The 23,862-nt window shown below is 32.6% G+C and overlaps 1 protein-coding gene across 4 annotated transcripts in view; it reads right to left on the bottom strand.

Moving 5' to 3' along the window:
- Positions 1-23,862, bottom strand: part of ECT2 (epithelial cell transforming 2) — a 52,499-nt gene that overhangs the window by 6,122 nt on the left and 22,515 nt on the right. For all 4 annotated transcript variants that reach the window (XM_024560579.4, XM_024560584.3, XM_024560587.3 and 1 more), the window contains 8 exons: positions 22,867-22,977; positions 21,889-21,985; positions 19,679-19,760; positions 13,580-13,658; positions 13,310-13,429; positions 9,566-9,704; positions 8,111-8,265; positions 77-184 (listed from right to left, as the gene is read on the bottom strand). In XM_024560579.4, the coding sequence (XP_024416347.1) occupies positions 77-184; positions 8,111-8,265; positions 9,566-9,704; positions 13,310-13,429; positions 13,580-13,658; positions 19,679-19,760; positions 21,889-21,985; positions 22,867-22,977 (891 nt within the window). The remainder of the gene's footprint in view (positions 1-76; positions 185-8,110; positions 8,266-9,565; positions 9,705-13,309; positions 13,430-13,579; positions 13,659-19,678; positions 19,761-21,888; positions 21,986-22,866; positions 22,978-23,862) is intronic.

The following is a 23,862-nucleotide window of genomic DNA, read 5'->3' as shown; positions in this document are numbered from 1 at the left end:
TTTATGGCAGTATTATTTTAATTTACTCTGAAAAATACTTTTTGGAGATATGTTTAAAATCTCCACCCAGGCTCACCTTTTTTGAAGTCTTTTTTATTGCTCTAGATGCTCTACTCAATGTACTATCCATATCTTTTGTATTTACTTCAAGGGTTTCTGGATCAGCAGTATAAATAAGATTTTCCTGTTGAAAAATGAACATTTTTTATTATTTTAAAATAAAAAAAAATACACAACTGTTTCTAAAAATCGAACCTTTAAGCATTTATCTACATATGGGAGTATATGTAAATGAAGCCATTCAATATTTTTGATATGCTTGACATAATTTCTATTCTAAAATGTACTGATTTAAGGTAGTGGAAAATAAACACTCAGTAAATAAAACACTCATTATAAAGACAACAGATACCAATGCAACTTGAAAAAGAACATAATATAAAATCTTACTAACAACCCTAAAACTAACAAGTTAGAAAATTAGCATAATTTATATGCTTAAAAATAACATTTGTGACAAAACCAATATCACAAACACTTTCCTTGAGAAAAATCTCAAATTTAAACTTACACTTTCTCCTACTTTTCCCTTTCATCCTCAATTAACATGTAGAGGAATTCTAAATTGGAGGTTCTGAACCTGTGATAAAGAGTTCATAGAAGTGGCAATGCATGGAAACCAGGAGGTATATAATCCCCTTAAATTATGTGCAAAATTCTGTGTGTACATAAGTGCAAAGGACATTTTTCTGAGGGGGTTTATATCTTAGATTATGAAAGGAGTCAAAGATTTCATACAGGCCAAGAACCACTAACCAAAATTAACCTTAAATGAAACAAACTCCAAGTAATTTAAATATTAGTTGCTCAGATTATGCCTCGCCTTTCAGAAGAAAGCAAGTTAAATCAAATGTTTTTGTATATTCCCATAACCAATTTTCACTTTAAATTTATAAATCTGGGCCATGAACTGGCAAGTTGCCTCCCTATTCTGGCACAGTAGGTTGGACTGACTGTTCTCCAGCACTATCATTCCACTGCTAGAGAGAATTTTATACAATTGTGTGAAAGTTGGTTTTTCTGAAAATTCTCTCATCTGCAAAAATGTAGAAAATACTTGGTATACCTAATCCACTGTAATCATAAGGCTAAAACAAAATGATGCACAGTAGTTCTTTGAAATGAAATGTTTAACTCCTTTATAAACACAAGGTGTTGAATATTATACTCGACAAATGTAAGTGCTTGCTTTGGTTCTTCACCACTAAAATCCACAGACAGCCTTAGTTTTTCTAAACCTTCTTTAATTTCATTAGAACAACCAAATCCACCCTGCATGCTCTAGACCCTCTCTTTTCCACTTGATCTATTTGCTAAATGACTCATAGTGGCTTATCTAACCCCACTCAGGAACAGTACTTACAATTATCACTACCTTTTAAATATAATGTTAGAATTTTTTTCTGAGTTTTTTTTTTAATCATATCATCGGAAGAAATTTAGAAAATTTTTAAATAAAATCACCCACACACTCTACTAACCATTTACTATTTATATTTTGGTATAATCTTGACAGATATTTTCATACATGCATGAAATATTTCAACAAAATTGTAGTCAATTAGCTGTATACTTTGAGGTATTTTTCCCCAATGTCTTTAAATACTCAAAAGAATTACTCTTAATGAACAGCTTATAAAAGTCTCTTCTGATTATACTAGAAGTAATTTTATCATTTGACTATTTTTGAACACTTAAAGTATTTACACTTTCTTGTTAAGAAATAAACTATTATAATAGCATGAAAAAGAAAAAAAATAATACTTAGGAAGAATTTAACCAAGGAAATGAAAGACTTACACTCTGTAAACAACAAAGTGTTACTGCTGAAAGAAATTAAAGGAGACACAAATAAATGGAAAAACATCCTGTGTTGATGAACTGAAAGATTTAATATTGTTAAGAGGCCAATACTACCCAAAGCAATTTACATATTCAATGAAATCTCTATGACTTTTTTCAGAAAAAGAAAAATTCATTCTAAAATTCATATGGAATTTCAAGGGACCCCAAATAACCAAAATAATCTTAAAAAAAAAAAAAAGTTGAAAATCTCAAGCTTCCTGATTTCAAAACATTACAAAGCTACTATGATCAAAACAATATGGTACTGACATAAGGAATAAAAAAGAATGGGATAAATTAGAATAGAGAGCTTAGAAATAATGGAATACAATAGAACACAGGGCATCAAAACTATTCAAAGGGAAAAGGACAGTTTTTTCAACATGTAGATATCCATGGGCAACAAAGAATTAAGTTGGACCCTTACCTTATACCACATATAAAAATTAAGTCAAAATGGATCAAATATCTAAATAGAAGAGCTAAAATTATAAAAATTCTCAGAAAAAAATACAGGAAAAAAGTTTCAAAGCAATGGATTTAGCAGTCACTTCTTGGTTGATACCAGCAGCAGAGACAAAAGAAAAATAGACAAAGTGGACTTCATGAAAATTTAAAAATTGTGTACATAAGACACTATTCAAAGAAAGAGTAAGATGGCAACCCACAGGATGGAAAAAAGAGTTTGCAAATTATATATCTGATAATATATATCCATAATATATATTCCTAAAACTCAACAACAAAAAAATAAACAACTTCAATATTTACCACCTACATTTTATTACAGGTTTTGAAATGGCTTCACTTTTCATTTTTAATTCTTGAGTCTACCTTTAGGAATTATAAGGTTAGGATATACCATCTAATTTTCTCTAAGTATTTAACGAAATATCTTAGTACCATGTGTTAACAATCTTATTAAATTGTTATGGTTCTACATTTATCATACAATGAAGTCTTATTTCAAGGACCTCTATCCTTCCCATTGATCCACCTATAAATTTTTGAATCAGTGTAAAGTGTTCTGATCATTGTAACTTGAAAATTACAATTGGATATCTCATAAAGGAAGTACTATTTTCTAAATTTTCTTGTTGCTTTTTTAAAAAGAAAATATCCTTGAAATCATTCTATCATATTCCAAATATTTCCTATAGGATTTTATAAGGACTTCAATGAATCGACATCTTTATGACTAGTCAGTATTCTCACTGAGGAACATTATAGGTCTCTTTGTAAAGTATTTTTCTTAAAATAGGTATCATTTGTTCTTTATAAGGCTATTCCTAGATTTATACTAGAATTTCCTAAATTTATACCAAATCTTATTCAAAAAGGTGTATGTGGTTGGGGGGAAGGGTCTTTATTTTCTACACTTTCTGGTTGGTTACTGCTGACAAAGATGAAAACTATTTGTATGCATCTATATTTATTTGACCAGTAGTTTTCAATGAGTTCCTGCCAATCCTCTAGACAATCACGTAAAAAATTTCCCTGGCTGATGTGGCGCAGTAGATTGAGCACTGGCCTGTGAACCAAGAGGTCACCAGTTACCAGTCCAATTCCCAGTCAGGGCACATGCCTGGGTTGCAGGCGGTCCCCAGTTGCGGGCTAGCAAGAGACAACCGGCCCGTGAATCTCTTGCACCTTGGTATTTCTTTCCCTCTCTTTCTCCCTCATTTCCCCTCTCTAAAAGAGAGTAAATAAATTAAAAAATCTTTAAAGAAAATAACAACAAACCTCTAAATTGTTCACATCTCTCGCCAATCCATGGGAAACACAACAGCCAGGACTGTGATACAAGCTCTGCAAACCCCAAGGCTCCCTACATTACCTTAATGTTTTACATTAACCTTCCGACTGCTACACTGCTGTACATATGGCACCATAAACTAAGCACAGCTTCAACTTTAGTTTTATGAACTTAATTTTGTTTTCATTTCATTCCATTTCAATTTTAATTTCATTTCTATTTGGATTCCATCCAATCAATACATATATACCAAAAATCTACTATTTGATAGAATTTTTTTATGTTCCTTGACACAAATTTTAAAAAAAAAGTTTTGACAAAGAATCATTTTTCTCTATTATGTCATATTTTCAAACTACAAGGTAATTTATTAATGCTCAATCTGAATTGGTCAATTTATGACATTTTTTTAAAAAACTGAGAGCTGAAAATTCCAAAAGAATTGTCAGAAAACAATTGGAGACAGTCAGATATTAATAAAAATCATGAATTACAAATTTAACATCGATGTATCACCTATATTCACCTAAACAGAAAACAAATAGAAAACAAAACAGCTAAACTCTCTCATTTATGATAGCATCTAGTATCACTGTATCGTCGCCCTTAGTCTGTGCCTCAGTGATTTCCCCAAACTCTGTAATCATGTTAATAGCTTAGAGTTTCTGATTTGGTCAAATTAAAATGGTACCAATAACATTTATATTAACTTATAATGGACTGCTAATAATCAGCAGAATAATTATAATTTTAAATAAAAATCACACTAACTCCATTACAAATATCATTGGTTCAGAAGCACAAACTTCTTATATGTTCTGTCTTCAGTCAATTATTCCTTATGCAGTTAGAAATTCTAGTTCTACAATATTGAATACTATTGAATATTGAGGGAATATTGCTACTAATAAGTAGCCAGTGGTGATTTTATCAAGATGTAGGGATGATTTTGATTTTTTACAGAAGTATAAATAATTAATGGTAAAAGTACTGAACTGTAGCATAAGACATTTAATTATCAAGTTACTTACAAACTATTCAAAGTGGAGGAAGAGAGTGTAACATTGCTTAAATCTGTTAATAGACTTATACTTTGCTATCAGAGACTAGAAATCTGTAATGGCTTAAGAAAAGCTATCATCTGACCTTGGATAATATAGGAGCCTTAAAAGTACAGACAATGTAATTGAAGGTTACATATCGGCAAGAGACCAAAAATACATACTTAAGCATTCCAAGAAAAAAGTTTTCAAGAGATTAAAACCATAACCTTTAAATCTGAAATAACAGAATATGGGACATCATATCCATGAGGAGAAAAACTATTGAGAGGGCTTAACCAAGAATAAAGACACCCAGAATCTAATGTTAGTTTTATGCTCTTGGCCTTAGTTTCACATGTAAAAAATGACATTATATTACATGTTCTTTCAGCCTGAAAATTTTAATTCTTAAGTCATTTATAAATTGGCATGAAAAATGAAATTAGTCTATAATAAAATAGCTACACTTATTTACTCTTAATTATTTAAGTTCCAATTATTTAGGGTACCAAATTATACATAATAGGGCAAAAATAACTGATACAAAGAATCAGAGATTTTTACCTTTTACGTCTTTTGTGTATAGAAACATTTAAAAATACTTTCTCTTCAACATGGCAAATGTTCTCAAATGATAAGACAGTGACTCAGGGTTTTTCAAAAATTTACTGTGTGAGGTTAAAGCCTCAGACCTCTGATTGAAAACGCCCGTGGGGGTTGGGGCGGCAGCAGGAGAGACTCCCAGCCTCACAGGAGAGGTTGTTGGAGAGACCCACAGGGGCCTAGAGTGTGCACAGGCCCACCCACTCGGGAACCAGCACCAGAGGGGCCCAGTTTGATTGTGGGTATCGGAGTGAAAGACTGAAATCTGGAGGAGAGTGAAGCAGGCGCCATTGCTCCCTCTCGGCCCCCCCCCCCCCCCCCCCCCCCCCCCCGTTCAGCGTCACAGCGCAGCTACCAGCGTTACCCCGCCCCAGGGAACACCTAAGGCTCCGCCCCTTAAAGTAACAGACGCGCCAATACAAAAAAAAAAAATGGCCCAAATGACAGAACACTTCAAAGCTCCAGAAAAAAATACAACTACGCGAGGAAGAGATAGCCAACCTATCGGATGCACAGTTCAAAACACTGGTTATCAAGATGCTCACAGAATTGGTTGAATCTGTTCGAAAACCAGATGAAAAAATGAAGCCTATGCTAAGAGAAACAAAAGGAAATGTACAGGGAACCAATGGTGATGTGAAGGAAACTGGGACTCAAATCAACGGTGTGGACCAGAAGGAAGAAAGAAACATCCAACCAGAAAAGAATGAAGAAACAAGAATTCGGAAAAATGAGGAGAGGCCTAGGAACCTCCAGGACATCTTGAAACATTCCAACATCCAAATTATAGAGGTGCCAGAAGGAGAAGAGGAAGAACAAAAAATTGAAAACTTATTTGAACAAATAATGAAGGAGAACTTCCCTAATCTGGCAAAGGAAATAGACTTCCAGGAAGTCCAGGAAGCTCAGAGAGTCCCAAAGAAGCTGGATCCAAGGAGGAACACACCAAGGCACATCATAATTACATTACCCAAGATTAAAAATAAGGAGAGAATCTTAGAAGCAGCAAGAGAAAAGGAGACAGTTACCTACAAAGGACTTCCCATAAGACTGTCAGCTGATTTCTCCAGAGACCTTACAGGCAAGAAGGGGCTGGCAAGAAGTATTCCAAGTCATGAAAGGCAAGGAACCTACAACCAAGATTACTGTATCCAGCAAAGCTATCATTTAGAATGGAAGGGAAGATAAAGTGCTTCTCAGATAAGGTCAAGTTAAAAAAGTTCATCATCACCAAGCCCTTATTATATGAGATGTTAAAGGGAGTTACCTAAGAAAAAGAAGATAAAAAATAGGAACAGTAAAAATGACAGCAAACTCACAGTTATTAACGACCACACCTAAAACAAAAACAAGAGCAAACTAGGCAAACAACTAGAACAGGAACAGAACCATAGAGATGGAGATCACATGGAGGGTTGTCAATAGGGGAGTGAGAGGGGGAGAGGGGGGGAAAGGTACAGAGAATAAGTAGCATAGATGATAGGTGGAAAATAGACAGGGGGAGGGTAAGAATAGTGTAGGAAATGTAGAAGCCAAAGAACTTATAAGTATGACCCATGGACATGAACTATAGGGGGGGAATGTGGGAGGGACGGGGTGGGCAGGATGGAGTGGAATGGGGGGGAAATGGGACAACTGTAATAGCATAATCAATAAATATATTAAAAAAAAATTTACTATGTGCATTATTTTAAATTTGGGACAGAGCTCAACTGAAGTCAATGAATATGTGAATTTACAGACATATTTCTTAGTAACAAAATTTCACAACTGAAAAAAAAATTTGAGAGTAAGAAACATGACATTGTTAAATGTTTGCTGCCATCTTGTGGCTAAGTTCACTTTATGGAATTTGTTTCATTAGTTGAGTTCTAGCATTTTAGCCAACTTATGGCTAGTAATTCAATAGATGGTATTTTAAGCAAATTTTCCATTAACTGAGGTCAGATGGTAGCTTTTTGAAGTCATTACAGATTTCTAACCACTAATATCAAAAGTATAATTCTAATAACAAATGAATGTTAATAATCTATGTCACTTATGATTTATGATGGAGTCCATATATAATGAAATTGAATTCTGTATTTTAAAGGACCTATATTTCACCCAAGAGCTACAAGCTCTTTATACCAAATCTTATTGAAAAGGTGTGTGTGGTGTGTGTGTGGGGGGTGGCAGCCCACACCACACACACCTTTTCAATAAGATTTGAAAATAAGATTTCAATACAGGCTACCTGAATTCTGGTAAGTCACTTAACTTCAATCTTTTGAATTTCTCATATATCTCCACTTTAATCTGTATAGGGTAATTATATATAAAATATGTATATGTTCATAATGGCATTTGATTTTAAGAGGCTAGACAAAGAAAACTAGATTGGCTATTTGCCTGATAGGAAAAGTAACTTCCTACAACTTATCTATTGCTTTCAGTAAGATTTTAAAAAAAAAAAAAAAAGCAGAAAAGAATACCTTCTATTTTACAAACAGCCATGTCAAAGAGCATCAATGAAAATCACAGGGTATATTACAAGTCCCAAAAGCCTCACTAAATCAGAAACATAGAAACTATAAGGTTATGAGGGCCTTTCTGTAAACTAGCAACTCAAAGAAATGTTTTATGTGTATACTTTTAAAAACTCTTTTCCAAAACAACTTATTAAATCAGCTTTTCTCAATATATACAAAACTAAAACTCTCCTATATTCATAATTAGTAAGTCATTAGAAATGTACAGGTTTAGCTTGAATGCAATGCCATGGAGTTTAATTTTTCATTATAATAGGAGATTAAAAACTTACAGTATCTGCTTTACAAATGGTGTTGGCTACATGTCGACATAGCATCTTTAGCCAGTTTTCTTTCGGAAGTTCCTCTGATGTCATCTGGAAACTGAGCAGCACATTTGCCTGCTCTGTTGGTGGCCTCACCAGCAAAGCAAAAGCATTATGGCAATCTAGGGTTGCAGAATCATAAACATTGTTACTCTTGGAAAATGATAGATATATACAAGTTTATTCCCTCACACCAACAATATTCCAATGGAAAAAAAAACTCTCTTCACCATCCTTCCCATCCCCTATTTTTAATTGGACAAAGAGCATCACTGTATTACATTGAAACATTAGAAAGAATTATAACAATAGCATATGAGGAACCAACAATGATAATTTGATATTACATAAATAATATTTTCCATGACATTTAGTATTTTGTATGATAGAAATTTTAAACAATTAGAATGAACCATTACTTAGAATCCTAAAATTTGAGTTATTATAAAATGACTTTGTAAGAATAATTTAAAAACTCAACCCACCTAAATCAACTTGAAAGAAATAAAATGTCCAAATATTAAAACTGTTACAAAAAGTTTTGTGACCAAGATGCAGAACCTATTTTAAACAATGAAGTCTTTCATTATTATAATCCAAAAATATGTAAATGATTTCAAATAAATGTACTACAAAACCCTTAATAACTCAGAATTTTACAAGTGAGTAAAGATAACTTACTATTCAAATTTTCTTTAATTGTTTCTAATTAACTCAAAGCCTTACATCTTTAGAGGACAGGATCAGTAATGGAACCTGTTCACGTTGTAAAAACATATGCGTAACATCCAAATTACAGCCATGCAGACACATCACTAGGTGCCAGTTAAACAGTTAAGACTGTTTAGGGTAGGTATAAACTTTTGGCAATTTCAGTCCTTCAGAGAATCCTCCCTAACACTACACTACCGAAGTTGAGAGAAAAAGCTTCCCTTAATATACATTTAACTCCGTGTCAAGACCACCCTAGTTACTTTGGGTGTATTTACTCAAGCACATCTATTCCTGGTCATAGCCTAACTGCATCCTTAACAATGCAGCCACTGGCATCAGCGAAGGCATAAGATGCAGAGCACAAGTAATAGACTAGTAATTTCTCCTGGATTCTGAAGAAATTAAAAGTTTGGTATGGGAACAGGCTAGGTTAGAAAAATATTTTGACATGTAACCAATCATTAAAGGATGAAGATATTCCTTAAATGGTTACATGTCAAAGTGAGATAGCACTTTCATTTGAAAAATATCAAAAATCAAGCCAGTTCCTAGAAATAGAGCTGGGATAGAAGTATAAGAAGAATTACTTTACCAGAACTAACCAATTATCTGTAAAGATAATTTAGCACTTACACATAAAACATAAGAAAGTGAATCAAACCTGCAATGAATAATTTTATTAGCTAATAGTTTACCCAATAAGCGTACCTTCAGTCTCTCTTATGTCCAGCACTTTCTTAATTTGAGAAAGAGGCATTAGATGAATATGCTTGAGAGAGGCTGGGGGTCGGGTATGGCCATGAGGACTCCTAAAAGTGCCAATAACCTTGTGGCGTTTCCTTGCTATCTGATTACAAAACAAAACAAAACACAATTAATATGAATAAAAACAAAAACCAAAAATATATATATATAAAATGGTACTAATCATATAAATCTATATGCAGCTCATATGACTATTAGTCATTCAGAATTACTATGTGATAAGTAGTGTAAAAAAATTCATACACGTTAACTGTGTAACAGAAATGCTTGTGTTTATATAATAAGAGTTTAAAAGTCAGGAAACCAGGCCAAGGAACAGGATCTATGCAAAAAATCCCAGAGGTGTGAAAAAACATAGAAGCATTGTAAGAACTAAGAGGATTAAAGAACTGAGGAATCTTCTTGAGTTCAGGGAAAAAATAGTTGTTCTGGGATCTCTGTATTGGCTTCAAAAGATAATTGATATCAATCAGTTTAAGAGAAGAATTCACGATTACCTCAGATCCTGAGAATAAAGGAGCTAAATAACACAGAAATGGTTCTTCCTCTAATATTTTCATACTATTGAGAAAGATGACATTTAAAAGTTAACTGCACAATATACTAAACAAATGATACAAATTATAAACTCAAGGTGCTGTGTTAAAATATAATTTTACCTATACTGGGGACTCATGCAAAAGGAAGGGATAGGCAAAGGAACACTGGAAAAGCCAGGCGCAAAATCAGAAAGGTCCCTGTGATTCATGATATACTTGAATTCTGTGAATTTTATAAGGTCTCTGAAGTTATTGTTTTCATTTCCACAAAAGCCTGTTACTTAGTTTTTTTTTCAAAGAACATGGCTTTTGAGATTATAATCATCAACTGAAAGATATTCACAAAAAATCGTTTAGACTGGGTTACTTAATGAATTGAGATTAACTGGTCACCATCATGAATATGACAAAGTTTGGCTGAAAAGTATACCTACCTGTGTTGGCTAATTAGAAAAGCCCAAAAGGCAGTCAGTATCACATACACACTGAAGCAGACATATGACACAGATCTATGTTGTACAGCTAATATTAAAAGTTCACTTATATTAATAGAATGGAAATAAGCAATAAATATTTTTCACTAATATTTAAATATTTTCACTGATATTTAAACATACTTTGTGTCAAGTTAAAAAATCAAAACACAAGTAAAATATAAAAGGAAAATATATTCTTAAATAGTAAACTATTTCAGATTCAGTAAAACATCATATGCTATATTTAAGAGAAGTCATTATAGATTTTACCATACTCTTCATTTCCAATTTGCCTAGAGGCTTGGGTTTTATGTTTGCTTGTTTTTTTTGTTTGTTTTTTAGATATATAAGCTAAAGAATAAGAGTTTAGGATTATAAATCTTTAGTTCCAAATTTAATGTTAAAAATAGAGCTGTTTTAGTAACTGAGATTCTGAGACAAGGACAGCTAAGAGAGAGTAGAACAAAAAGCCACTGGTAAATGACTGAAAGTATCACATAATCAACTGAAAGCTACAGGGAATGACAAATGGCAGGAATTAAAGTGGAAGTTAAGTCAGTGAGCCAGTTATAGAAGGCTTCATGGAATTTGAAGGGGATGAAAGATCAAAAATTTAAAGTTAGCCACAACTCTCTCAAGATTAAGAGGATACAAACCAGAATGGATTAGTAGTGAAGTACAGATAACCTAACCAATTAGACGAATACAGCCAGATGACCTAGGGACTTCAACAGGAAAAACATAAAAGAGCTTTAATAGAAGCTAATAGAAGTAAATGACAAACTATGGACAGAAAGAACCCCATGACAATGCAAACTGAAGTAAATATGATTCGTAATTGATTCCACCTGGCTCCTGTTCTCAAAGGCAGAGCAGCCTAAATTTCTTATTATAGAACAGACAAGAAGTCCTGCATTACCTGCCTCATGATTTCTTATAACTTCCTCAGTTCTGGGTATGGTAGATTGTGTACAGTATTTTCACTGTCTTTACTTTTGTGTGTTGTACCATTTCTGAACAAATGAAAGTATTATTTTTGACTAACCTCACAAGAACAAAACTCTGCATTTAACACAAGTGAACTTTTGGTGACTGGGCATGATTTACTCTCTAAGATTCCCTTGTATTTTATATTAATATACATCACGCAAGAGCACAACACTAGAAAATAAGTAGAAAAGGAAAAAAGAAAGAGGTATAGTCTTCTGAAAAGAATAATTACTGCATTGTCAGAGTGATATTACCTTGATTTTTTTCCACATAATTTAAAAAATAAGCTTTTTATTCGAAGAAACCTGAAACACTAATTTGAAAGAATATACACACCCCTATGTTCACTATAACATTATTTACAATAGCCAAGATATGGAAGAAACCCAAGTGTCCATCAGTAGAGTGGATAAAAAAGCTGTGGTACATTTTTTACACAGAGGAATACTACTCAACCATAAAAAGGAAATCTTACCCTTTGCAACAGCATGGATAGACCTGGAGAGCATTATGCTAAGTGAATAATAAGCCAGTCAGAGAAAGACAAATACCATATGATTTCACTTAATGTGGAATCTGATGAACAAAATCAACTAACAAGCAAAAGACTCATAGATAAAGAGCAGGCTGACAGCTGGAGTGGGGAGAGGGCAGGACAGAGTAAAGGGGTGGAGAGATGGAGCAAAAAGGAAAAAAAACCTCATGGACCACAGACAACAATGTGGTGACTGCTGGGGGAGGGGTGGGGAGAGGTAGAGGAGGGCATAGGGAGGATAAACAGTAGTAAATGGAGATAAGACTAAGGGTGGTGAACACACAATACAGTCCAAAAATGGTATGTTGTAGAATTGTGCATCTCATAAATTCAATAAAAAGACAGAGATAGATAAATAAATAATTAGGAAGCCCATCAAATCTCTTCAATGAAAGCAACAAAGCTACCCAATAACAGAAATGTCAAATTGGTCTTCTGGTTAATATCCACTTTATCAAAATGAACAGCTTTATATCCTGAGATGAAGGAATATATACTTCTTTATATACCCCATTAGGCTCTTTAAGTATTTAAAAATATACTATTAACAGAATAAAAGAAAAGAGTTGAAAAAGCATACAAACGTAATTCAGTCTGCTTGTAGAAATAATATGGAGGAAAAGCTTAACTTAAATGAGAATTTTAGACTTAGAATCATTGTATGCCATCTGATATACTGGCCATTCACACACTCCAAACCCTGCTGACTCAGGAAGAATGAGGGAATCACAGCTCATGATATTAAATAACCAAGTTATCTCTCTTTTCGAGAAAATACTGACTTCTTTGCTGAAACACACCTACACAAATTTCAAAATAAACTCATAATTATTTTGTACATTGTTTATAAATATACATAAGAAGTTCCTAAAATTCTTCACTTATATGCATGAAAATAAGCTAAATTTTCATTCTAACTTAAATTTGAAGTCATGAAAATTTGTGATATTTCTTAATATTAGGTCTTCTAAAACCATTCCATTAATAAACAGTATTAAATCAATAATTGGTCTCAATCAAAAAGTGTGGTTATTTAAGTTCCCTTACTTTAAACTTATATTTAATACTTTAATCAAAGCTTGGTTTTAAACATTGAAGGAAGTCACACAAATCAGCAGCACTAATATTATATTAGGTACAACTTTACCTCCAGGCAATCGTTGAAGAGAAAGAGAGTTACTTGTTCTCCTCTGTCACAGGGGTGCTCACCTAGAGAAATTGTTTCAACTCGTTGGACTAAGCTTCGGTGAGAAGATAAAAGATTAGCCTGTAGAGATTGAAAATGTTAATAGATCACTTGAGAGAAAGAAATTTTTTTTAAATTATAATTTAAAAAATTATAGATTTGTTTACATTAAAATTGTAGAATCTAAATACAAGAAAGAAAAAGTGACAGTCATTGAAAATGAATACTTACTGGGCATCCATCTACTTCATAAACAACATCAAAAATTTGCTTTTGAGCTTCAGTTTTTCTCTTATCCTCATTAATATGTCTGAAAAATTGATAAGGTTATTTTTAAAACTTTAACTTTTAAAACAACAGAATACAGAAACTGCATACAAATACATCTCATGTTACAAATATAAGTGCTTCCAGTGAGCTTATCTTAATTCCAATTAACTGAATCAGTTAAAATATTCCCTAAAAGAATCTTAAAAGAATTTTAAAATTACACTTTAAAAAATTCCATAGACCCTTCAGAAAAGTAGCATTTGCCATACTCCTTACTATGTTTGTTTTTTTTTAAAACTATACACTTCCTAAAATGCATTATACCCATATAATCTTCATGTTAACAGTTTTAAGTTCAGTTAAGATTGTATTAAAGTTATTCCCTGGTCATACTCTAATTATTTCATTGAAACAAAAACTAAGACCACAGCTTCCAGACAAGATGAAATAAGAAAAGCATGTACCATATTTCGCCATGTATAATATGCACTTTTTTACCCAAACTTTTGAGGGAAAAATAAGGATGCACATTATGCACGGGTATAATGATTACATACCATAGGTGTAATAATCCCATGTATAATGTTCACAAAAACATAGGTGCACATTACACACGGCTAAATATAGTACCCTTCTGCCTGAAACAACTAAAACACCGTCAAAATATAAAGAAACAAGGGTTCTCAAGACACTGGAAGTCAATTCCTCTGTGACAGGAAACAAGGTAAGTTGGCCAACTAAGTGCTATCTATAACAGACATATCTAAATTCAAAGACAAATGAGATGCAAGTAAAATGATGGAAATACAACACCCAACAATAGCAAAATGTACTTTGTTCTCAAGTGTGCATGGAACAGTTTCCAGTTAAGGCCATAAAATAAGCCCCCCCAAATTTTAAAGGACTGAAATAATATAAACTATATTCTCTGAAAACAGTGGAAAGAAATTAGAAATTAAAAAGGAAACTTTGGAAATTCACAAATATATGAAAATTAAATAACACATCCCTAAGTAATCGATGAGTCAAGAAGAAATCACGAGGGAAATTAGAAAATACTTAGATAAATAAAAACAAAACACAGCGTGCCAAAATTTATGGGATACATGTAAAGAAATACTTAAAGAAAAACTTACACCTATACATGCATATGATAATTTTAAAAATTATCTCAAATCAATAACCTAACCTTCCATTTTAAGAAACCGAGGGGAAAAAAGATCAAATTAAATCTAAAGCAAGCAGAAGAAAGGAAGTCATAAAGATTAGAGTGGAAATTAATGAAATAGAGAATACAAAAGTGATAGAGAAAACACTGACAAAACTAAAAGATGGTTCTTTGAAATAATCAACAAAACTGACAAACATTTAGCTAAGCTGACCAAGAAAAAAAAAGAGAAAAAGACTCAAACTACTAAAATTAGGAATAAAATGCAGGACATCACTACTGACCTTATAGCAATTAAAAAGATTATAAAACACAATGAACAACAAATTAGATAGCTAAGACGTAATCAACAAATTTCTAGAAAGACACAAAGTACAGAAACTGATTCAAGAAATAGAAAACTGAATAGACCTATAACAACAAATTCAATTAGACATTTTAAAACTTCTTGCAATAAAAAGCTCAGGCCCAAATGACTTCATTTATGAAATTCTACCAAAGACCTAAAAATTTCATACCCCCAAAATTAGAAGAGGCAGAAACACCAAGTTCTTCTGTAAAACCAGAATTAGCCTGATACTAAAGCCAAAAACATTACAAGAAAATTATATACCAATATCCTTTATGAATATAGACACTAAAATCCTCAACAAAATACTAGCAAACCAAATTCAACAAGATATAAAATAGATTAAACACCATGGCCAAGTGAGATTTTTATCCTGGAAATATAGGCTTGAATTAATAATCAAAAATCAACTGATGACCCTAGCTGGTGTGGCTCAGTGGACTGAGTGCCAGCCTATGAACAGAAAGGTTGCCAGTTCAATTTCCAGTCAGGGCACATGCCAAGATTGTGGGCTAGGTCCCCAGTTGGGGGCGTAGGAGAGGCTCTTCCCCCTTTCCTTCCCCTCTCTCTAAAAATCAATTAATGCAATACACCATTCCAACAGAATAAAGGACAAAAACCACATGACAACCTCAATAGATGCAAAAAAGCATTTGACAAAATCCAATGCCCTTTCATGATAAAAACACGCAACAAACTAGGAATAAATGAGGACTTTCTTAACCTAATAAAGGTAATCTATAAAAATCCCACAGGCAGCATCATACTTAATAGTAAAAGACTGAATACTTTCCCCTCTAAAATCAGTAATTGTTGATGTTTGCTCTCACAGCTCCTGTTTAACCTTGTACTAGAGCCTCAAGCCAGGGCAATTAGGAAGAAAACAAAATAAAAGGCATCTAGACTGGAAAAAAAGAATTAAACTATCTCTATTTGCAGATAATAGAATTGTGTTTACTGTAAGTCCTAAAGAGTTCTCTAAAAAAAACTTAGAACTAAAATAAGTTCAGCAAGCTTACAGAGTACGAGACCAACACATATATAACTATATTGTCTTTCTATACACTAACAGTGAACAGTCCAATAATGAAATTAAGAAAACATTTCCATTTACTATAGCATGAAAAAGAATAAACTATTAGGAATAAGTTTAATAAAACAAGTATGAAACTCATACTCTGAAAACTATAAAACATAGTTGAAAGAAGTTAAAGAACTAAATATATGGAAATAACTGTTCACAGATCAGAAAATTTACTATTGGTATGATGACAATACTCCCCAAATTGAAGTACAGATTACACAAAATCCCTATCAAATTCCCCACTGTTCTTCCCTACCTCCAGAAATTTACTAGCTGATTCTAAAAGCAAAATGAAAATTCAAGGGATCCAGAATAGTCAAACTTCCAGAAAAGGAGAAACAAATTTGGAAGACTCACACTTCCCAATTTTAAAACTTAAATTACAAAGCACAGTAATCAAAACTGTATGGTACTAGCATAATACAGACAGACATACAGATACATGAAATAGAATTGAGAGTCTAAAAATTTATGGTCAGCTGATTTACAACAAAAGTGCAAAACTAATTCAGTGGGAAAAGTTGGGTTTTTCATCAAAGAGTGATAAAACAAATTTCCATTAAAAAAATAAATATAGATCTATACCTTAACCTTATACCAAAAATCCCTCCCTCCCTAAAAATGAATACTGGACCTATGATTTTTATCTAATAATTAAAAATAGAAAGCTTCTTGAAGAAAACAGTTCATCGTTGTAACCTTGGGTTAGACCAGGATCAACATGTCTTAGATAAAATTACAAAATTACTACCCATAGGAATAAAAAAACTTATAAATTAAATTCCATAAAAATCTAGAACTCCCATTTTTCAAAGGAACTGTTAAAAAAATAAAAACAAACTAGACTACAAGAAAATATTTGCAAATCACATATTTGACAAAAGCCCCCTTTTAAACAACTTTTTTAAAAGAAAGTTTTTTTAAAGAACTCTAAAATAAGAACCCAAATTTTTTAAAAGTAGACAAAAGATTTGAACACACATGTACATATCACAAAGAAGATAATATGGATGGCAAGTAAGCACATGAAAAAATGTTAACCATCATTTATCACTAGGGAAAATGCAAGTCAAAACTACAATGAGATGCATCACCACACATCCATTATAATTCCACAAATTAAAATGAATGACCATACTTAAGAGTTTGTAAGAACATGGAGCCACCGGTACTCAGGTACTTAACATACACTGTTGGTGAGAATGCAAAACAACACAACCACTTTGGAAATAGTAGGGTAAATTTTTAAATACTTGTATGACCTAGCAATTTTTACTCCTAGGTATTTATCCAGGAGAAATGAAAGTATATGTCCATACAAAGATCTATTCACCCATGTTCACAGCAGCTTTATTTGTAACAGCCAGACACTGAAAGCAATCAAAACATTCACCAACATATGAATGGATAAATGTAGAATTTCCATGCAATGGAAAACAGTAAAAGAGAATGAACTATTGATATAAGCAACAATAAGGACTAATCTTGAAATAATTATGCAGAGTAAAAAAACAAAAGCCTGACAAAAGATAATATACTGTTTGATTTAATTTAAATAAAATACTAGAAAATGCAAATTATACCGTTTAAAAAAAAAAAAGAGCAGTTGTTGCTTTGGGATAGACTAGACAGTGAGAAGCAGAAAAAGTGATACAAAAGGCTATTAATAAACTTTTATGGTGACAGAAATGTTCCTTATCTTGACAGTGGTGATGATATTGTGGGAGTATATATATGTCAGTTAATCAAAATATATTTTAAACATGTACAGTTAACATGCTGAAACTATTGAAACATAAATCTATAACAAATTAATGTTTATAAATAAGTATATGTAATTAATGGTGTTAGAATACAATTTTAGGGTTTTGTTTGTTTGTTTTGCTTAAATAAATAGCAAGGACTATTTAATTGGTGCTGTCTCCTTATTTCCTTTACTTAACAGATTATAGTTGTTTCAATCAACCACAATAAGCATAATCTCTATGCTTAGTTCAAGAATCTCAAGAATTCAGATATGGTCAAATTATGTAAGATTAATATATCAGCATCACAATTCAACATTAAAATAGCAGTTTCTATAATTCAACATCTACTAAAAATCTACTACGAGCAAGTCATTTAGGATAGAGATATATTAGGAAGATTTGTAAGGTCTCAAGATGCTTAATAATGTTGAAAAAGAAGGAATCTTTAATCATTCATCTTATGAATTTGGTTCATTATCCCTAGAGTGGTCCACTTGACACTACTCCAAAGCAGGCAACAGGTCTAATGAGTAGTCTATTCCCTAGTTAGGTTACTTTACAACCTGTGTTTACCAAAATCTATTATATCCAAATAACAAATAGCATATGCTATTATCAAAATAAAAGTGGTAGAGTATGATACACACTAAACAGAGAAACTGGGCAAGTAACAAGCTCTCAGCTTTTCTCTTTTGTGAAAACATGTTAACGATGACTGCCTACTCCAAACAGTTTGTTGAAAGAATCAAGGTAAGTAGTGTCAGAGTCTGTTAAAGCATGAAGTGTTGAAAAAAACTATTATCCTGGCCCCAAAATAAATCAAAAGAAAGAAGACTGGCTGATGAACACATAAATACTGAATAAGCAAAAAACAAAACATGCACAGAACTGTCAGTAACAAGAGAAACTGGTATTCACTAATTTGAGTGTGACTTCACTGTTGGCCCCTCATCTTGCAGCTAGCAAGTTCCTTGCTAACAGTTCCTTTGCAAGTATTTTAAGAAATATTTCATATTGACACACCTCATGGAATCTCAGAAATCATTCCTTCAAATCTATTAAATATGTTGATACATAAAGTCCTAAGAAATGAAGTGCTCTCACCCTCTATGACACAAAACAATACCAACCTTGTTCTCAATTGTAATCATAAGTCAGAAAAGATTGTTTCTGAGCAGAACTATGCCTACAAGTTTGTAACAATCAAGGCCCCAAGTCAGTTTTATTGAGTTTATGCTTTTCTTAACATCTCCAACCATCCCTGACAATTTAATCCCTTAAAATTCAAGGTAAGAGACAAAAAGCTAACAGTAAAGTGAAGAGAGTATTATAAATCTTTTATTTTTATTCCACCATTGTCAAATTCCCAAGATAAATTTGGGCAGTTTATATGAATATGAAGATAAAAATAAGCTATGACTAGAGACATATGAAGAAAATGTCTATTAGTAAATTATAACATTTTAAATTTTGCAAACCATTGCTATTCTCTGTGCATAATAGTTTAATAGTTTAAGAAATAAGTGTTTTTGATTAATCAGTTTTCTTATAATACTCTCATCATTTTAATGTGTAACTACACTATTAGAAAAATAGCTTCAATATTTTACAAATATTTATTGATATTTTTCTCTCCATTTATGACTCTAATTGTTCTATCAATTCCATTCTAAACCCAAGGAAGAATAAAAAATTGAAAAAATGCACTTACGTCATTACTTCCCTTAGTGATTCAATAGCATTTTCTAGAGTGCTTTTGTCAGGATTCTCCTCAGCTGTATGCTTCTTAAGGTCTGTAATGATAAAATGTTTTTTCCATGATTAACAAAAATTCAGTGGTTTTCCCTAAGACTTAAAAATGCTATACAGCCTATAGCCATACCACCCTGAAAGCGCCCGATCTCCTCTGAAAAATGCTGGCAAGGATAGTATAAGAAGACTCTGGGACATCTCCAAACGTGTTAAAATTTGAATCATAGGGATGCCAGAAGGAGAACAGCAAGAAGTTGAAAAAACTTATTTGAAAAAATAATGAAAGAAAACTTCCCTAATGTGTTAAAGGAAATAGACATACAAGTCCAAGAAACACAGGAAATGCCAAAGATATTGGACCCAAAGAGGACCACACCAAGACACATCATAATTAAAATCCCAAAGATTAAAAGATCAAGAGAGAACCCTGGCTGATGTAGCTCAGTGGATTGAGCAAGGACTGTGAACCAAAGGGTTGCCAGTTCGATTGGTTGTGGGCCAGTCCCCAGTGGGGGCCACATGAGAGTCACCACACATTAATGTCTCTTTCCCTCTCTTTCTCCCTCCCTTCCCCTCTCTCTAAAAATCTTAATACATAATTTTTTAAATAAATACATAAAATCTTAAAAAAAAAAAAAAAAGATCAAGAGAGAATCTTAGGACCATCAGCTGATTTCTCAAAAGAAAACTTACAGGCAAGAAAGGACTAGTAAGAAGTATTCAAATTGTTGAAAAGCAAGGACCTACAACCAAGATTACTCCATCCAGCAAAGCTACCATTTAGAATGGAAGGGCACATAAAGTGCTTCCCAGACAATGTAAATCTAAAGGAGTTCGTCATCAACCAGGCCATTATATGAAATGTTAAAGGGACTTAATTTAAGAAAATGAAGATGATCAAAGCTATGAACATTAAAATGGCAACAAATTCACAACTATCAACAATTGAATCTGAAAAAACAAATTAAGATAACAGGCAGAACAGGAACAGAATCAGAGATCATTTGGAGGGTTATCAGCTGGGAGGGGGAAGGGGAAAAATGGGGGAAAAGTTGCAGGGATTAAGAAGCATAATTGGTGGGTACAAAATAGACAGGAAGATGTTAAGAACAGTACAGGAAATTGAGTAAAGAACTTAAATGCATGAACCATGGACATGAACTAAGGTGAGGTGGGGTTTGCATTAGGGAATGGGGGTACTGGGCAGATGAGGACAAAGGGGGAAAAATTGGGACAAGTGTAATAGCAAAATCAATAAAATATATTCAAAAAAGAAGACTAGAAATCATTGTATCAGCTAATAATTTTAAACTACATTACATAAACTTAAAGAGAACAAAAATTTTCAATTTTTAAGCTACACTATAATTCATATTAACCCAAATATTTTAAGAAAATAGATTAAAAACAAATTAAACAGTTACAAAATTAGCCTCCTTGTTAGCTATACATCCTACTGTAGTTAAGGTTTTTGAGAATCAAAATGTTTTATTACAAACTTATTCCTGTCTGTAATTTAGTTTTCATACTTAAATTTTTTTTATAATATAAAAACTGACACTGTCCTAACATGATCACTGCCTTAGTCAGCTAAATGTATAGATATGCTTGCCTTTTACTGCAGGCAAAATGCATTCATAAAAATTAACTCCCTGCTGTAAAACTCCCTTGCATTGATATCTGTAGTTTAACTCCTAAAATAAATGAATGTTTGGAGAGTGTTCTGCACAATCTAAGAAAAAGAAGTAAGCAGAAGACCAAGTATACAAAATTTTACTATGATTCAAAAAAGAACCAAATAACTCGAGACATATGAATCACCTCTTGCCTTGTGATTTTTTTTGGTGAATGGAATGTTTACATAAGAATAAAATGATTTTAAAATACTGATACACCATGAAATGTAAGGAGACTTTTAGTGGAGAGATAAAAAGTGCAATACTAGTCAATATAATTGATATCAGAAAAAATAAAGCATTTTAAGCCAGACTAAGTTTTTGTAACACAAGTGATTAAGACTATCCATAAAGATGTTATCTATGTAAAAGACATAAACTTTAATGCTGAAATCTAAGAAAACTATGAAAACAAAAAGAGTTTCCAATTTTTTAAAACAAAACCTTTCCATTACATCATCCAAAGTGGTCTGAAAAACGAATAGGCAAGTACCATTCAAAAGTAAGGCAACACTGGGTAACCTCTGTACTGGTCGGATGAGGAGTTCAACAAGGCTTTGCCGTCCACATTCTGGTTTAGCTTGGTTTATCTGAAAGGAATTAATTTATTCAAACAATTTTTAACAAATGTTCCCTACAAACACTAGACACCCTACATTTATCAGATTATACATGATCATTAGTACCCTGATGACTAATTGCAGAGGTGGGGTGGCAGTTGGTCAGTGGCAGATTAATGTAGCTAAAAAAAATCTTCCAAGGCCTGAAATGACCTCCTGGCCAACCAAGGGTTAACATCTTAACCAGAGAGTGAATTCCTCTATACACTACTATATATTTCATCTTAAGCTACTCTTAAATCTGTATCATTCACAAGAAAAAATGTTTTAAAATATTAATTATGCTACCCTGACTGGTGTAGCTCAGTGGGTTGGGTGTCGTCGCACCAACTGAAAGGTCTCCAGATCAATTCCCGGCCAGGGCACATGCCTGGATTGAGGCCAGGTCCCCAGTTGGGGGCATGCGAAAGTCAACTGATCAATGTTTCTATCTCTCCCTCCCTTCCCTTCTCTCTAAAGACAAATAAATAAAATCTTTTAAAAAACATTAATTATGCTGACACCATTGGATAAACAAAGCAAAGCATTGATAAGGGAGGATAAATCACTAAAGGCAAAACAAAATCACCCTGGAAATTTTTTAGGTGTTTGAGAACTAAAACATGAATAACTTAAAAAATAATAATAATAACCATATACAACATTCTCATTCACTCAGCTGACTCTTGGAACCTGCTACCTAGTATGTGAAATCTTCAGAAGCTAAACATCACTGCCACTCTCAGGTACAGCTAAAGTTAACAGATAACATCAAGATGTCCTTACATGAACACATTTTTACTAAAAGCACAATTTTAATAAATTCCTTCAGATATTATTCTTAGATTTTTATTTGAAAGAATGTATATTACCTTCAGAAAAGCATGAAATCTTGGTTTTTGTTTTTCACATTTAATAATTGTTTCCTTGCTCATTTCAAAGAAGTTTACAAAAGGAGGGTAGGTTTTTACCAAATCTTTTGACTAGGAAGAAGGAAAAAAAACATTAATCTGTAAAGTATTTCACCCTTAGACAATGGGACTTAAAATCAATAATCAATAGTCACAATCTGACATAATTGAAGGCAAAAGTTTATAAGTTTCTTCTCATGTTAATTAAAAAAAATATTTTATAAACTTCTCACTAATGAGTGAGTTAATTGGTAAACAAAATACATCAATTGGCACAGATGCCTAGAACCTGAAAAATAAATAAAGACCAGCCAGAACTAAAAGTATATTAAAGCTTATTGTACTGATATAAGTACTACAAGTTTAAAAGCTTCTATAAATTAATTAACAAGAAAGAAGCCAAGAACATATAATGGAGGAGTATGTACAATAAATGGTGCTGGAAAAACTTGACAGCCACATGCAAAAGAATCAAAGTAGACTACAATCTTATACCATTCACAAAAATTAACTCAGAATAGGTTAAAGACTACAATGTAAAACCTGCAACTATAAAATTCCTAGAAGAAAACACAGGAGGTTAAGCTCTTTAACATGGGTCTTCACAATGTTTTCCAGGATCTGACTCCAAAGGAAGGGAAACAAAGCAAAATGAACAACTGGGATTACATCAGACTAAAAAGCTTCTGCACAGTGAAGGAAACCATCATCAAGAGGAATGGGCAACTACTGAATGGGAGATGATAGTTGCCACCCATACATCCAATAAGGGGATAATAACCAAAATATATTAAAAAAATCATAAAACTCAACAACAACAAAAACCTGATTTAAAAAAGGACAGGAGGATCTGAATAGACATTTTCCCAAAGACATACAAATGGCCAATAGGCACATGAAAGGTGTTCAATATCACTAAATATGAAAAAAGTGAGAAAACCACAAGGAGATACCAAC

This window comes from Desmodus rotundus, chromosome 2 (assembly GCF_022682495.2).
Source record: "Desmodus rotundus isolate HL8 chromosome 2, HLdesRot8A.1, whole genome shotgun sequence".
Taxonomy (NCBI): Eukaryota; Metazoa; Chordata; class Mammalia; order Chiroptera; family Phyllostomidae; genus Desmodus; species Desmodus rotundus.
Note: the sequence above shows the minus strand (reverse complement) of the source record. Positions and strands in the feature narration are given on the sequence as shown.